Genomic DNA, 16,421 nt, shown 5'->3' with positions numbered 1-16,421 from the left:
TTAGCTGAAATTCCAGTTTAATTTCACATACTGAAGCTATTTATTTATATTCAGTCTGAAATGCAATGGTATGTAGAGTGGGGCGTGTAACTGTCATAGGAAGTTATTAAATTATATCACCTCATAAAATTAACTACTTGATAATTATTAGACTATGAATATAGGAGGGAAATGTATACAATGTGCATGCAATTAAAGTGGTGGTGAGATGAGGCATGTTAACTGCGATAATTGATAATGCATGGCATCCAATAAATTAGGCCAACCCTGTATCGACCACAGGTCGGTAGAATCAAGAAATCAAGAAAAAGGTTTTTCTGTGACTCTCACTAAGAAACAATGATAGGTCTAGGTGACATGGTAAAAATGCCTTTATGAGGTCTGTAATAATTGATTAGCATTTAGGTGTATACCTCTGGTCCCTCAGCTAACGCAGAGTGATTGGGGGTGGGGGCGCTCCGATTTCAGCCCCTGACGTACTCCCTCTAGGGAGGAAACGGAGCTGCAAACTCAGTTCTGCTCGGCTGCCAGGGTATAGGGCAGAAGGAGAGCCAATCAACGAATCGCGTAGCTCTCTCTTTAAGCCTGACATATCTCCAACAGGAACAAATTGTCCCAACAATCAACATCCGAATCTCCCGTACGCATCAGGGGTGGAGTGGATATTCCACGAACGGATAGCAGTGGATTCTGGAACACAATAACAAGCCAGTGAAAAAAGTAGCCTAGTCAAGAAAGCGCGTGGCATCATTTGGATACCAGCCTTGGTCGGAGGAGACACCATGTCAATATTACCGTCGTTTGGGTTTACTCAAGAGCAGGTCGCCTGCGTTTGCGAGGTGCTGCAACAGGGAGGGAACCTGGAGAGACTAGGACGCTTCCTCTGGTCTCTACCCGCTTGCGACCACCTCCACAAGAACGAGAGCGTACTCAAAGCAAAGGCAGTGGTCGCATTCCACCGAGGGAACTTCAGGGAGCTCTATAAGATCCTGGAGAGTCACCAGTTTTCGCCCCACAACCATCCTAAGCTACAGCAGCTGTGGCTGAAAGCGCACTACGTGGAAGCGGAGAAATTGCGCGGTCGACCACTTGGAGCCGTGGGGAAGTATAGGGTCCGGAGGAAATTCCCTTTGCCCCGCACGATATGGGACGGCGAGGAGACCAGTTACTGCTTTAAGGAGAAGTCCAGGGGTGTTCTGAGAGAGTGGTACACGCATAACCCATATCCCTCCCCAAGGGAAAAAAGGGAATTGGCCGAAGCCACGGGATTGACCACTACACAAGTCAGCAACTGGTTCAAAAACAGACGGCAGAGAGACAGAGCGGCTGAGGCTAAAGAAAGGTGGGTTAAAAGTCTAAGTGTCATACATTGTGACATATTGTGATGTATTGTGATATATGCATTTAAAAAACAAATAGAACGTGATCATGTGGTTGTAGTAGATTCATATGAATCTAAAAACCGCTAATCTGTAAATGTGTTTGGTGACATGCTTCTAGGATGTATGTTGTTATAGCCTACTTAATGTTAACGTGAATTTATGAGAATTGTATTTACACACCTAATGTAAAAGATTTGGACTTAGAAAAATGCTATAAGTTCACTTAAAACATAGGCCTCATAATTTAACACACTGGTGATTAGTCACTGTATTATCCTTTATAAATCTAAAATATGATTTAAACTAACGGCTTGTTGTCACATAAAATAGGCCATAGTTTGTGTGGCCTTCTATAGGAGATCTCAAATGAAAACTAACCGATTTGTTTTGTTTATTTAGCCAAAAATAATAGAATATAATTTGAATATCGACCAAGCTGTGGATTGCTGAATTTATTGTAAAATAAAAAAGTAAACTTAACAACAAGCTAGGCCTATAAAAATTAACAGCAACATTGTCAAATGGGTCGGCCTTGATCTCGTGAGTACGTAGGCTTCTCGATGTTGTTGACAACTTTTAGCCTGACATACGTCCTCAAAGCACCCCGGCGTTACCAGGTTCAATATTTTACAATTTTCCCATTTCTTTCTCCTCAGAGAGAACAGTGAAAACAACAACGCCGGTAACAACAAACAGAACCAGCTGTCTCCCCTCGACGGCGGCAAGTCGCTGATGTCCAGCTCGGAGGATGAATTCTCTCCACCGCAAAGCCCCGATCAGAACTCTGTGCTTTTGCTCCAGGGAAACATGAGTCACCCCGGCGCCTCCTCTTACCCTATGACGGGCCTCGGTGGAGCACAGTCGGTGCATGGAATGCACGGACACCCGCACCAACTTCAAGACTCGTTGTTGGGACCGCTAACATCTAGTCTTGTGGATCTAGGGTCCTAAAGACTACCTAATCTCTTCTAAAAGACTGATAACATGATCAGATTAAGTACATATATGAAATTACACTATGGTACCTTATAACTATAGACTGACTTGTCTGTCGTTAAATTTGGTTAGAGCTTTAACGCAATTCTTTTACGCGCTTATTCTATAGCCACTAGGAGCCCTCCTGTCCGTGAAAACAGTACCATCTGAAGCCCCGTTCTAGAACTCTTAACTCAACGAAACACTTAGGCTAACTGGACTGCCCATTTGCTTAATTTATGATATTTGTTAAGACAAAAAAATTATAGCAACTTCCCGCTATGGAAACTTAGAAGCAAAGTTTTCCTTAGCCTAGAGTCATAATTATAAGTTTCCAATAAAACAAAAATCGTCATTTGTCTCATGTGTGTTATTTGTAGGTCTGTATAGGCTAGATAAAACACGGACCTGGCTTGAAATGTAGGCTTCAGAGTAGTTTGAACTAAAAAATAATGTCATTATAGCTCCGTTTTAATGGTCCCAATCTAGGCGATTTAATTAGGCCTATACAAAACCAGGCCAACTGTACTGCAGAGAGCACATATACTATGATGATATTCTAACATCTTAGCAAATGGTCCATTGTTAGCCTATATATATCTAAAATATTTGCGTAGGGTTAGACATTACGAAAGATTTCAAATATTTAAATTCACCAAAAATCATGTAGCATATCTTATCATGCTCGGCCAATCTGAAGTGACCTGTTCAACGAATATTGCACAATTTTTGACAAATCTGACAAGTCAATATGTTTTGGGCTACATGACACAAAAAAAGCGAATGCTTGGCGACATTTGGGGGCACAGCGTTTCGTTAGCGATATCTATTAAGTGCGTGTATTGCTCAAGGCAAAGCTAGATCCCTAGTGCTCCAAGAGCGCTGCGGATCATTAGGTCTGTGTTGCCGTGTTTACTTTTCTCTCTCCGAGTGTTTGTTCTGTCGGTTCTGGGCCACGGAAAAGCGACACCATCTGCGGAAGGCTCGCTCACGTGTCTTTATACAACCTCGTTGAAGGCGTAGCCTAATAGAAAAAAGGTATTTACTTGAGATTTATTTATAACCTATAAAAAAAATACTCTCAAGAAAACAAATTGATAAAAAGGTAAAGAATAAAAGTCAACGATTTCAGTTAATTGTAATTTTCCTCGTTAATAGATAGAGATCTGTAATCTGAGGTCATCCCATCCTCACCTTGAACACGGTTATGGACTTCTCCAGTTGTGAACTACAATATAAAATAGATAAAAAATATGGACATAGGCCTACTACTGATAAATAACCTACAAAATTTTCAACAATAATATTAACACTCATGACAATTATGCTATTTGAATAATAATTAAAATAGGCCGACAAAAGACTAAAAACGGACAAAGTGAAAACACAGATGAAAACAAACTTAACGAAATCTATTTCATCACTTGCTTAAACAAAAAAATAGAAATAATAAATAGAGGACACCTACTACAGTACGTCCCCAATTCACTAGGTTTTCGGCTCATGTCAGAGTAAATTGTTTTGAACAGAGAGCACCGAGGATTTCCTGAGCATAATCTGAACCAGTTGCTGCTAGCATTAGGGCCTGATTGCGAAGATTGCTAGGCTATACCAGAGAAACCCCGGGGCAGTCTGCGTCCCGGAGGCATTTTTCAAACTATCATGGCTTTCAAATGCAGTACAGACTAAAGTATGTTCTACCAGGAATATTCACCACCTAGCTGGGCTTTGAGGGATCCGTCCAGTATTCTCAAGATAGGATTCCACTAGGCCACACCATAGCAACTCAACTCTATTCTCGCCTCGGGATTCGCTTTATAATCCTTCGTTTAATCTAATGTAGATAGGGGGCATTTAGACTGCATACTGTATAAACTCTGGCTATCAACTAAATTCATACACGATAAGCAACAATATGACTTTAGACTTGAAAAGAATTGTCAGTCATATACTTTGTTTAACCTATATTGTGCCTGTTTACAACTGACAGCACATTTTAAATGTTATTCTAAATTAAAAGTAAAACTTTAGACGAAAAATGTCCCATAAACTTGGCAGAAGGAGAATCCATTATTACACATTAGCAAATGGCTTAACAAAGTCCCACCGAAGTGGAGCTTCATACCTGTTAATCTAAGGACAACATCTCCCCAAAGGACACCACACCCCCTAGATTAAACAGACTATGTGTCACATGTAAGGGAAGCCACCAAAGTCACCTTTACAGGATGTATAAACAGACTACCTATTCAATCCACAGCGGAAACTCAGCCACAGCTTTTAATCACGCCTGAATCGTACACTTTCATTCTGTCAGGGAAGTTAATGCCCATAATTTTCTGGCCCTTCGCCAATTCCTCCTATCAGGTCCACCCAGTGGGATGAGGAGTAGGATGGCATGCTTCACTAAAGCTGGAGGTGGCATCAGATCTGCCGAAAGGGAGCTAGTAACAACAGCTGGTCACATCTAAACACATCCAACACAGAGGCATTTTGTGTGTTCATGTCTAGCAGTATTTCTAAAACAGGGGCAGGATTGGTCCTCTACTGTGTGAATAAATAGGGACAGCTCATTTCAGTGACATCGTTTCTCTGAATCTATGGGATAGAGGGTTGTGTTTGGTCTCCCAAGGCGAGTACAAGTATCCATCTACACAGAGGACAAAAGCCAAAGGTAAGGAACTTGCTCTCGGACCAGGTCTGGTGCCTGCAGGTAGCTTTACCCCACATGGGAGTCTCGTATGAGACAATCCCAGGTATCCATATCCACGGGCTGCATGGGGGGTGTGGGTTTTGGGAGGCAGGGGGGGCGGTGAGAGACAAAAGGATCTTTTCAGGTCTGCCGCAGGGAAGGGGGAGGAGGGTGGGGGTGGTGGGCTAGAGGAGAGATTTCCTTACCAATGATGCATGGATCTGACAAAGCTCCAGTCTGGCCAACCCCAGAGGCAGACTTATGGTGTGTGTGTATGTGTGTGCGTCAGTGTGTGTGTAAGTATACGTGTCTGTCAGTGTGTGTGTGTGTGTGTGTGTGTGTGTGTGTGTGTGTGTGTATGAGCACTTTACCTACAAAGAGTCTGATGCATGTTTCAGCTTAAATTCAAGGTAAGAACATACATCAAACCACAACCAAGATCCCAAAAAGCTCAGTCAATATTTCTGTGCTGTGCGATACGCAACACATCTGCTGCCTGCACCTTCTCTGTTAGTAAATGATGGGTGTGTTTGTTAAATGTAAATACAGAAACAAAGACAGGCTTTCTTCAGACAAGTGCACCAGTAAGAAGCTTCTGGTACAACAGGAAGCTCATAGTGGCACAGCTGAAAGAAATATTTATCTATCTCTGAGTACGCTGAGTGATGCCTGACCCAGAGTTCAAAGACAGGGCGGGGCACAGACTCTGGTTGTCCCTGGCTATCAGGGTGTAAGATACTATGTTGTGTGTCAAATTGAAGGGCGTCGTATCCATCCCGTGATAAATGTATTTTCTGTCTTTTTCATATGTGTACAAATAGAAAAGCCAAAGAACAAGATGCAACTTGATTCGGATGTCTTTAAAAGGCCTGTAAGAAGAAAAATGCCTGGAAGGGTCAGTCTCAAGTAACCAACCCTCCCATAGACAAAGCTCCTCTCTGGTTTCATAGAATCAGATAGCGGTATTTTGGGAGCTTAGTACGGAAAGCGATATCAAGGTTTTTTTAAGCAGTGATTTTTGAACCCAGGAAAATGACTTCATGACATTCAAGACCAGTATGAAAATTAATTAAGTCCTTAGAATCATTCTTTAACGACTTTCACTTCATCCTTTAAGTCGACATGCACTCCAACATGCACACACATGCATTACACACAATTATTTTTCTCCCTGTTCATGTTTGTACTTTCTAGCATGGTAGATTTCCTTTTCAAGTAAAAAAAAAAAAGTGCAATTAATAAACAGTTAACCATTTTAATTATCGCTTTTTTGTAGTATATCAACCACCTTAGTGAACTCACCCAGGAGTGGACCCATGGAGTTGCTATCCCCAGTCCGTGGCCTCAGGGGCATTGGGGCAAAGGCAGACACAACAAGAGGAAGTGCTATGGGGATATGGGATAATGAAATCTACCTCACAGTCCCACGGGACATCACCACACCCCCCCCTCACCCCTCCAGGGGGTTCACCAACAGCTCATGTGACACCCCATCCCAAACCCAAACCCTTGCTCAGCCCAGACCCCACTTCTAAATGGACTCTGTATTTGTTTGGCGACATTGGAGTGGCAGGCCCGAGAACTCAAGCTGCCATCCTACTCCCTTGGCCCCTCTCCCTCAGGTCTCTCTCCCCCTCTCCCTCACTTCTCTCTGCCCCTCTCCCTCAGGTCTCTCTCCCCCTCTCCCTCACTTCTCTCTGCCCCTCTCCCTCACTTCTCTCTGCCCCTCTCCCTCAGGTCTCTCTCCCCCTCTCCCTCACTTCTCTCTGCCCCTCTCCCTCAGGTCTCTCTCCCCCTCTCCCTCACTTCTCTCTGCCCCTCATCCTTATGCTCCAGTATGGGATGAAATACCCTTGTTGGTTCTCCACAAAAAAAATATTTCAGGAAATGAAAGTTGTAACACGATCCTCTGTGTGCCAAACGTCTCCCTGAGCAGGGACAAACGGTCGAGAAAAATCCACTCAGGCTATTTTAGCCTGCAGATGATGGCAGCACAGAGAGAAAGGCAGAGAAAAAGAGAGAGTGAAGGCAGAGAACAGAGGGATTGTGTGTTTGTGTGTGTGTGTGTGTGTGTGTGTGTGTGTGTGTGTGTGTGTGTGTGCGTGTGTGTGTAGAAGAAAAAGAGTAAGACAGACAGACAAAATGAAGGATGTTTAAAAGACAAAAAGTCAGCGAGAAAGTTAAAAAAAAGTTTTTAGCTGTAATGAAAAACCGAACTCTGGGAACACAGAGAGCACAATGAGAAAGTGAGAAAAATGTGATCAGTTGAGAAAAGAGGAGGGTGAAGTAAAGAACGTAAAGAAGAAAGAAAAAGACACAACTAAAAGTTTCAAACCAACCATTAATTTTCTTCAAGAACTAAGCTACTGATCCAGCCCTGTAAGTCCAGGACCCCTATCCCAGAGATACACATGCACCAAGGAAAATAAACTTCCCGTTCCGGTTCTTATATTTCCAGCAAGCGTCTCCTGAGGGAAGGCCTTTGTGGCTAGTCATTCTGATGGATTTCATTGCCAAGAGTCAGTGCAACTAGTCCAGCAGCCAGGAGGAGAGGAAAAGAGAAAATAGGAGCAGAACAGCCTTTGTGTGAACTGGATATATTTCCATAATCTCCGACGCAGAGAATCATTCTTCAACGACTTCTACTGTACCTAATCATACGTCTCTTCTCACAAACCATCCACTCATCCACACAGAAACACTCTCAGTCCAGGCCTGCAGCAGTGAGTGGCCACCCTGTGTCATTTCTACAGCCTGACAGAGAAAACAGAGGAGGGATGTAAGGGTGGTGTTGACGACACGCAACCTCAGGTGAAGGGATGGATCAAGGGTGAACTGGCCTAGTATGCAATCAAGAGGCAATCCAGGACACTGATAATATACTGCAAATGCAGAGCTCTGTTTGTGTGACTTCACTGTCTATTATTATTTTATTTTTTTAATTTGCCATCTTCTACTTGTGTAACTGTATCCCGCCTCTGGTCTCTGCACCTCACGTCACCAGCCGTCTCTGGAGGATGGGATCCCTCACTCAGCTGCTCCTCCCCACAAATGTCCCCTTTTTCTTTTACTCTCTGAGAGTTTTGGGGTGTTTTTCCTTGTTTTCATTGAGGGTTTAGGTCGGTTATAGGTGCTGATCTGTGAGCATCTACGAAGCCCTCTGTGACACTTTTAGTCAAAAAGAACCAAACAAACACATTTGGATTTGAAGAACATCCTGCCTGTTCCAATGGATATCTGGTAGCAAAGGGTAGGGTCTAAAGTCCAGGTTGGCCTGTATCGTCTGAGCTGGACATTCGCTACATGGTGACAGTGGCCCTGGGCAATTACCAGGCTCTCCCTGGGTTACTGCTACTCCCAAGTGCTGCTGGGTGTGGAATGACAGCTAAGCTCTGTTATTAGGGACAGGACTGCCACTGGACAGACCAGGCCTGCACCAGCCTTCTCACTACCACCACATAGAGAGCCACTCCAGTGAATTACTATAAATTAGCTTTATGGAGCACTGGTTTGCCATGTAGTAAAACGTCTAAATCTTTTGGCATACAAGCCTAGTTTCAGAGCAGGTATTTCTCTGCTATGTTGAGTATTAGGCCTACAGACACTGAAAGGAACAGTAAATAAAACCTGGAACCTAACTGTTATGTAGAATATGCTGATCTTGGACCAGTAGCTGATAGATTAAGGTGATTGTGTTTGCACATGGGTAATGAGAAGTCGGTGGTTAAAATGTATCGCTGTCCAACTGTATTGTTTAAGATTAAGCTATAGCCCTGCTTGGGGTTTAATGTAAGACACAATCTAATTCAACAGATTTGTATTTATTTTGACCTCATTATCAACCAAACTTTGCAAAAAGCACCTGTTCTTTTGAGACTTTTGAGTATGAGACTGTCCGAAATTAGGAAAGAGCAGAACATGGATTAAAGTGTAGTACCTTCGCATTTGTAGAATGATTCCAGTACGTCTTTCTAAATGCTAGAATGAGTTCACCGTGACATCTGCCTTGTATAGTTGACGTAAACTGTATTTATGTCCAATCAATTATATTTATTTTTGTTACAAACAATAAATCTACAAATACAGCGATAACAAAACGGATCGGGCCCAGTAAGCTACTTTCAGTGCGCTATTTGCTTCTCGGTGTAGTGAAATACTACAAACAAGTTACATTTCACACAACTAAGAACACTTGCTATAAACTTAGCAACTTAGGCCTATAGAGTTGACTGAAATGCCCAATAGGAGCAGCTGTGTGTAGGACTGTCACCAGCTCTCAGGACTGGGATATGTTGAGCAGGGATGTTCTGCTGATGAAACACGAAACACGCTGCAGATTCTGTAGCTCAAGAGACGCCGCCTCAAGGGTAAGTTACGAGTCCCTCTCCCTCACTCTCTCTCTTAAGGTTTGGCAGGTTTAAAACTATGACCCAAGAGCAGTCTGAGAAAAGGTGCTGAACTTAAACTTGGTGACAGCTGCAGAAACTAGAGACCAAGGAGTTTAAATATAGACCCTTCAAATACCAACTGGTGCACTTGCACTGCCAACACACTTTTCTTACACATTAATTTCAACCATGCAATGACTCAACGATGCACTTGTTCATTCACATACATGTTATTATGAAAACCTGTTTGGTACATGCAAAATCTGGCTGTACATGCAATTCAACAGCTAACAATGAAATATTTACCATAAAATCCATACATAATACATATGCATGCACGAATACCCTACTTGCTGTTCTAAGCTATTTAACACCTTTACACACTTGCTTGAAAATAGTAGGATATAGTGGTATATATGTTGGTGTAAGAACATTCTTAAAAATGTACATGCAACTAAGTATTTTAGGACTAATTTAATGTATTGATTCACAGGTTAAATTGTTATTTGTAATTATTGTAAAATAACAAAGCTAAACCAATACATTTAGTTTTCCAATCTATTCTGCTATATTGGATTGGGGCAGTTATAGATAGACAAGAAACGCATGGAGAGAGGGGGGGATGACATACAGGAAACGGCCTGGGCCGGAATCGAACCCGGGCCCCTGCAGTAAGGCCTCAGCCCATATTGTATGTGCTCCCGTTGAGCCATCTAGACCGAGTTACTTAACAAGATCTATGTCCGATTTTTACAGGACTGGAACAAATGTTTTTTGTTTGGTTTTTGTCCTTCAGTACCAAGCTCTCCAGTTTGGAGTTTGTCGTTTATGTGAACGTGTTGCATGCACCACTGGCGCCATCTTGTGGTTTAAATGATTTACTGCTGGAGATAAAGTGCAGACAACAAACGTGGGGAAAAGGCAGACACTTTTTATAAAAATATTAATTATAAAATATGTATATATGCTGCAGTCTTAATCTGGTGTGGCACTGTAGCTCGTATATAAATACTTTAATTCTAAAACCAACACTATAATATTAATGGCCAATAAAAATGTATAAAAGAATGAAGGAACTCCAACCCACATGGGCATTCATATGAGTAGATTTATTTCGAAACATTTTGTAGTATCTCTTGATAATGTGTGAGAAGAGTATTGCTGTCCAACACTGTTAATAATTAACTATTTTAAAACCATAAACCATGATGGTGCTAAAATGCAAGTTGATGCTTGATAAGTCGCTTTTAAGTAACACAGAAATAGAAAGATTGAGAATTTTTTCTGAACTAAACTGTGTTCTTGGTAAACCATTGCACCTAATCAGAAAGTGTAGTATTTTGTTTTACGAATCCCATCAACTAAGCATAACATGTTTGGTTTATATATCAGACGTTTACATTTAACAGGTGCTGCTTTTTCGTCTGTCATTTAATTGTGATTATCTGCTTGGTCCTCAAGCAAAACGAGTCTTGTCACATTGTCAGACCTTCATGTTGTAAGAACAAAGAGAGGAAACGTCTAATGTCGATGATTTACCCTTGGTCAGTGTCGCCATCTAGTGGCCAACAGTATTTCTGCTCAGTCCGTCAGTCCATCAAATTAACTATTCTCCCATTTCCATATAGTTCAAAACAATGTTAGTATCTAAAAATCTATTGATGCTGCGTTAAAAAATGTTTGCCAGAGAAAAGGACGTCAACAAAGGATGAATGAGGAAGAAAACATAAATATAAAAAAATTGGGAAAATGGATTGCACTGTGGTGTGATTTAGCAGACACTCTTATCCAGAGCAACTTACAGTAAATACAGAGACATTCCCCCCGAGGCAAGTAGGGTGAAGTGCCTTGCCCACGGACATAACGTCATTATCCACCAACGGGAATCGAACCGGCAACCTTCTGAGCAATAGCCAGATTCCCTGACCCCTCAGCCACCTGACTCCTCAACACAGCAAACAGGTTTCACAAAAGGAACTGTTATTCGCATTATATTTGTATTTGTGTACACATTGTATACATTTACATATATCTTCTTTTGTGCTGTTGTAAAGAGTCTGTATCCAGAGTTTACTCACCTCTTCTGTATCCCTGGACTCCAGAGAAACTCACATTCAGCCCCCACCTTCACAGTAGAAAGCCCTCTATCAACACCTAAAGATTCAAACAGCAGTTACAGAGAAAAAGTAGTTGACTTTGCTGGAGGCAAACTGACCTCAATCTTCCTGTGCCTTGTGAATCCTCTGCCATGTCAATAGAAACCCCACAATGCAACACATTCATCTGTGAAATTCAGCATTCTGTAGCATGCGTGTTGTCTTCTCATAATTTTCCTTTCATATTGCTCCGCTCATTTTTCAATAGAACTTTTACCAGCGCCTGTCAGAACAATGTCCACTTATTGCTAATAATTGTTTGAGTCAGGGAAATTGGCAGAGGATCCAAGTTCACATTAGTCCCTTTTGTGTGCATAGAACAGTTGATGATATGCACATTTGCACCAGTCAGATAATTGCCTCATATTATCTGCATTGTATCTTGTAACAAATGACAGATTGCGAGCAGAGCAGACACATAGTATTGATCTGTCTGGAGCACTGTAGAGAGCACAATGTTCAGCATGAAGAGAGGATGATTGAGACCAGTGGGATGGGGCATTTAGCTATTTCAGACAAACTTCTATAATATACCAACTGGAGTCAATGCACCGCAGAAGTTTATAAAGAAATAATAGCAACTGATGGCGTCGATCAAATCCAAGAATCGGATGATGTCACTAAGGCGGTGTAGAGTTCAATGCTGTATTCAGGTACAGACAAACAGAAGATAGGAGGTCTCAATGGGAGCGATCAAGTGTAATGTGTGTGTTTGTGCTTTCAGCACAGCTGTGTTTGTTCCTCAGACAGGAGGAATTGTGCCTCAGACAGAGGAATTGTAACTCTTCTAAATTCAACATTCGGTAATGGAACTTCATCAAACTATAACTCATGTCTCTTTTGTTATTTGTGCCGTAAAAGGGGAGGTAGTGTTAGTAGGAGTGGAGGTAGTGTTAGTAGGGGTGGAGGTAGTGTTAGTGGGGGTGGAGGTAGTGTTAGTAGGAGTGGAGGTAGTGTTAGAAGAAGTGGAGGTAGTATTAGTAGGAGTGGAGGTAGTGTTAGTAGGAGTGGAGGTAGTGTTAGTAGGGGTGGAGGTAGTGTTAGTGGGGGTGGAGGTAGTGTTAGTAGGAGTGGAGGTAGTGTTAGTAGGAGTGGAGGTAGTGTTAGTAGGCTATGTAAGAGTGGAGCTAGTGTTAGTAGGAGCGGAGGGAGTGTTAGTAGGAGTGGAGGTAGTGTTAGTAGGCTATGTAAGAGTGGAGCTAGTGTTAGTAGGAGTGGAGGTAGTGTTAGTAGGAGTGGAGGTAGTGTTAGTAGGAGTGGAGGTAGTGTTAGTAGGAGTGGAGATAGATTAGTAGGGGTGGAGGTAGTGTTAGTAGGAGTGGAGGTAGTGTTAGTGGGGGTGGAGGTAGTGTTAGTAGGAGTGGAGGTAGTGTTAGTAGGGGTGGAGGTAGTGTTAGTAGGAGTGGAGGTAGTGTTAGTAGGCTATGTAAGAGTGGAGGTAGTGTTAGTTGGAGTGGAGGTAGTGTTAGTAGGAGTGGAGGTAGTGTTAGTAGGGGTGGAGGTAGTGTTAGTAGGAGTGGAGGTAGTGTTAGTAGGAGTGGAGGTAGTGTTAGTAGGCTATGTAAGAGTGGAGGTAGTGTTAGTTGGAGTGGAGGTAGTGTTAATAGGAGTGGAGCTAGTGTTAGTAGGAGTGGAGGTAGTGTTAGTAGGAGTGGAGGTAGTGTTAGTAGACTATGTAAGAGTGGAGGTAGTGTTAGTTGGAGTGGAGGTAGTGTTAGTAGGAGTGGAGGTAGTGTTAGTAGGCTATGTAAGAGTGGAGGTAGTGTTAGTTGGAGTGGAGGTAGTGTTAGTAGGAGTGGAGGTAGTGTTAGTAGGCTATGTAAGAGTGGAGCTAGTGTTAGTAGGAGTGGAGGTAGTGTTAGTAGGAGTGGAGGTAGTGTTAGTAGGAGTGGAGGTAGTGTTAGTAGGCTATGTAAGAGTGGAGCTAGTGTTAGTAGGAGTGGAGGTAGTGTTAGTAGGAGTGGAGGTAGTGTTAGTAGGAGTGGAGGTAGTGTTAGTAGGGGTGGAGGTAGTGTTAGTGGGGGTGGAGGTAGTGTTAGTAGGAGTGGAGGTAGTGTTAGTAAGAGTGGAGGTAGTGTTAGTAGGCTATGTAAGAGTGGAGCTAGTGTTAGTAGGAGTGGAGGGAGTGTTAGTAGGAGTGGAGGTAGTGTTAGTAGGCTATGTAAGAGTGGAGCTAGTGTTAGTAGGAGTGGAGGTAGTGTTAGTAGGAGTGGAGGTAGTGTTAGTAGGAGTGGAGATAGATTAGTAGGAGTGGAGGTAGTGTTAGTAGGGGTGGAGGTAGTGTTAGTGGGGGTGGAGGTAGTGTTAGTAGGAGTGGAGGTAGTGTTAGTAGGAGTGGAGGTAGTGTTAGTAGGCTATGTAAGAGTGGAGCTAGTGTTAGTAGGAGTGGAGGGAGTGTTAGTAGGAGTGGAGGTAGTGTTAGTAGGCTATGTAAGAGTGGAGCTAGTGTTAGTAGGAGTGGAGGTAGTGTTAGTAGGAGTGGAGGTAGTGTTAGTAGGAGTGGAGGTAGTGTTAGTAGGAGTGGAGGTAGTGTTAGTAGGAGTGGAGATTGATTAGTAGGGGTGGAGGTAGTGTTAGTAGGAGTGGAGGTAGTGTTAGTGGGGGTGGAGGTAGTGTTAGTAGGAGTGGAGGTAGTGTTAGTAGGGGTGGAGGTAGTGTTAGTAGGAGTGGAGGTAGTGTTAGTAGGCTATGTAAGAGTGGAGGTAGTGTTAGTGGGGGTGGAGGTAGTGTTAGTAGGAGTGGAGGTAGTGTTAGTAGGGGTGGAGGTAGTGTTAGTAGGAGTGGAGGTAGTGTTAGTAGGAGTGGAGGTAGTGTTAGTAGGCTAATTAAGAGTGGAGGTAGTGTTAGTTGGAGTGGAGGTAGTGTTAATAGGAGTGGAGCTAGTGTTAGTAGGAGTGGAGGTAGTGTTAGTAGGAGTGGAGGTAGTGTTAGTAGGCTATGTAAGAGTGTAGGTATATTACCTACATTATATGTGTATATCTACAGTATATAACAGTAGCCCACACTGGAAACGTATAGCTTGCAACAGCAAAGAGCTCGTGGTGGTTACGCTCTGTCGCTGTCCGAGGTTCTGAAAGACTGGTCTCGTGCCGCCGAATAAGCCTATCGGCTTAACATAGCTTACCTGAGATCGTTGACTTGACCCGTGCGCTAATGCCGAGAAATGCGGTGAAACGATTCAACAATACTACAGTGGTGGTCACGTTTGAACAACCTAGAGAACGTAGATAGTGAACAATCACATTTTCGTCACCAAGGACGGCAGTCTCAATATGACGCTGTAGGAAACACAGTACATTGAGGAGAATCTTTAAACACATGGAAAATACCTGTCTTTATTTAATTTAAAACTAATCATTGACGGTTGGCTGAGAATGAACAAACCATTTGTAAAAAAGAATCCGGTGTAGCCTTGGCTAGGAGCACATGTTCAGGCGAGGCCATTCAGCGTTGCCACCAGAGGGCATCGTCAGCATAGTAATCTGCCGTGAATGGTTGAGGCCTGTAATGCAAGCTATATTATCTACAATGGCCGGAGACCCACGATTGCTTCCCCACGCTCAGAGCTTCTTAAGTACGTTCTAAGAGCGCTCTAGAACGCTCTTAGAACGTTCTTAAGAAGATCTTAGCATTAAGAGCTTCTTAACGAATCTGGGAAACCTGGCCAATGTATGTTGACCATAGGAACACAGAATAAAACATGCAACAAACCTGCCTTGCAAAATGAGTTAGGAATACAGAGAAACGCATAGGATATTGAGACTCGATACAAACACAAATAACTCCCATCATAACGAGCATTATGAGATAGCATTATGATAGATATAAGGCTATTCTGCACCCATTCATTATAAAGTAAAATACGTTTGCTACCATGGTCTCCGGGCCACAAGGTAGGACTACGTGGCATTATGCTCTTCAAGACCAACATAACAGGATGTCAAACAGGATAGATCTGTATTACTATATACTGTGGAATAAATTATTATCCATCGAATAACCTAAATAAACGTGATGTTTCTGGGGAACAGTGAGTGGAAAAGGGTGTACATGGATGCGATTCTGATTAACAGCTTTGTTTGACGAGTTAAGAGGGCGGAGGAGAAGGCTCTTAAAAAGCATTCAAGTTTCTTAATTTAATGACCTCATCCGCTTAAAAAGGAGGCTTTGCTGATTGTTTACTGTTTTGAGTTTCTTTGTCTTTTCTGAAAAACATAAAAGATTTCTAATAATAGCTACAGTAATGCACCGTGTTTAATATAAGAATAATGGGGGAAATCGCTATATGGCTACAGTCATATTCTATTATTATGTTTTAATTTTTATTATCAGTATAGTCGAAGTTCAAGAAGTGGTATTGGTAGTGGTGTTGTATAGTACTAGGCTAAACGTGACTATTTAATATAATTTCAATACATTATTTATGTTTTTATATTTTTTAGATAGATCCCAATGAATTAATTGTAACTATAGTTTTTTAATGCACATGCTTATAAGAAAATTAGTAGGCCAATGAAAAATGTACATGCTTCTAAGAATAATGGGATATTGTTCATGGGACTTTATTTGGCTGTATTATATCGACAAAGGCTGAAACACTACCCTTTCAAACGAGGCTATCTTACAAGTTGCTGCTTCAATAAATTCAGACAAACGGCTGGAATATAAGTCACATTATGATGTGCAACGTGGTCTGGTATAGAGTGTGCAGTGCACGCATACATCTGGCAGTTCTGCGTGTGTTTCCTAAGCTGCCTTGCAGACACTATCATGTTTCCGCTGCGGGAGACAGGCCCACTGTGCTGACACCGGCAGCTCACCATCACAA

The 16,421-nt window shown here is 42.4% G+C and overlaps 1 protein-coding gene across 1 annotated transcript; it reads left to right on the top strand.

Moving 5' to 3' along the window:
- The first annotated feature begins 540 nt into the window (after positions 1 to 540).
- On the top strand, positions 541 to 2,712 carry six1a (SIX homeobox 1a). The gene is made up of 2 exons (XM_047049788.1): positions 541 to 1,342; positions 2,039 to 2,712. Exons 1-2 carry the CDS (start codon positions 783 to 785, stop codon positions 2,331 to 2,333), a joined length of 855 nt encoding a protein of 284 aa, XP_046905744.1. The 5' UTR covers positions 541 to 782; the 3' UTR covers positions 2,334 to 2,712.
- Positions 2,713 to 16,421: the final 13,709 nt, after the last annotated feature.

This window comes from Hypomesus transpacificus, chromosome 3 (assembly GCF_021917145.1).
Source record: "Hypomesus transpacificus isolate Combined female chromosome 3, fHypTra1, whole genome shotgun sequence".
NCBI classification, from domain to species: Eukaryota; Metazoa; Chordata; class Actinopteri; order Osmeriformes; family Osmeridae; genus Hypomesus; species Hypomesus transpacificus.
The sequence above is the reverse complement of the archived record's forward strand: the minus strand, read 5'-3'. Positions and strand labels throughout refer to the sequence as shown.

Excerpts from the sequence above, each read along its gene's own strand:
- six1a (XM_047049788.1), top strand. The coding sequence starts at position 783 with ATGTCAATATTACCGTCGTTTGGGTTTACTCAAGAGCAGGTCGCCTGC. Across the intron at positions 1,343-2,038 it reads GCGGCTGAGGCTAAAGAAAG|AGAGAACAGTGAAAACAACA; the intron begins GTGGGTTAAAAG and ends CTTTCTCCTCAG.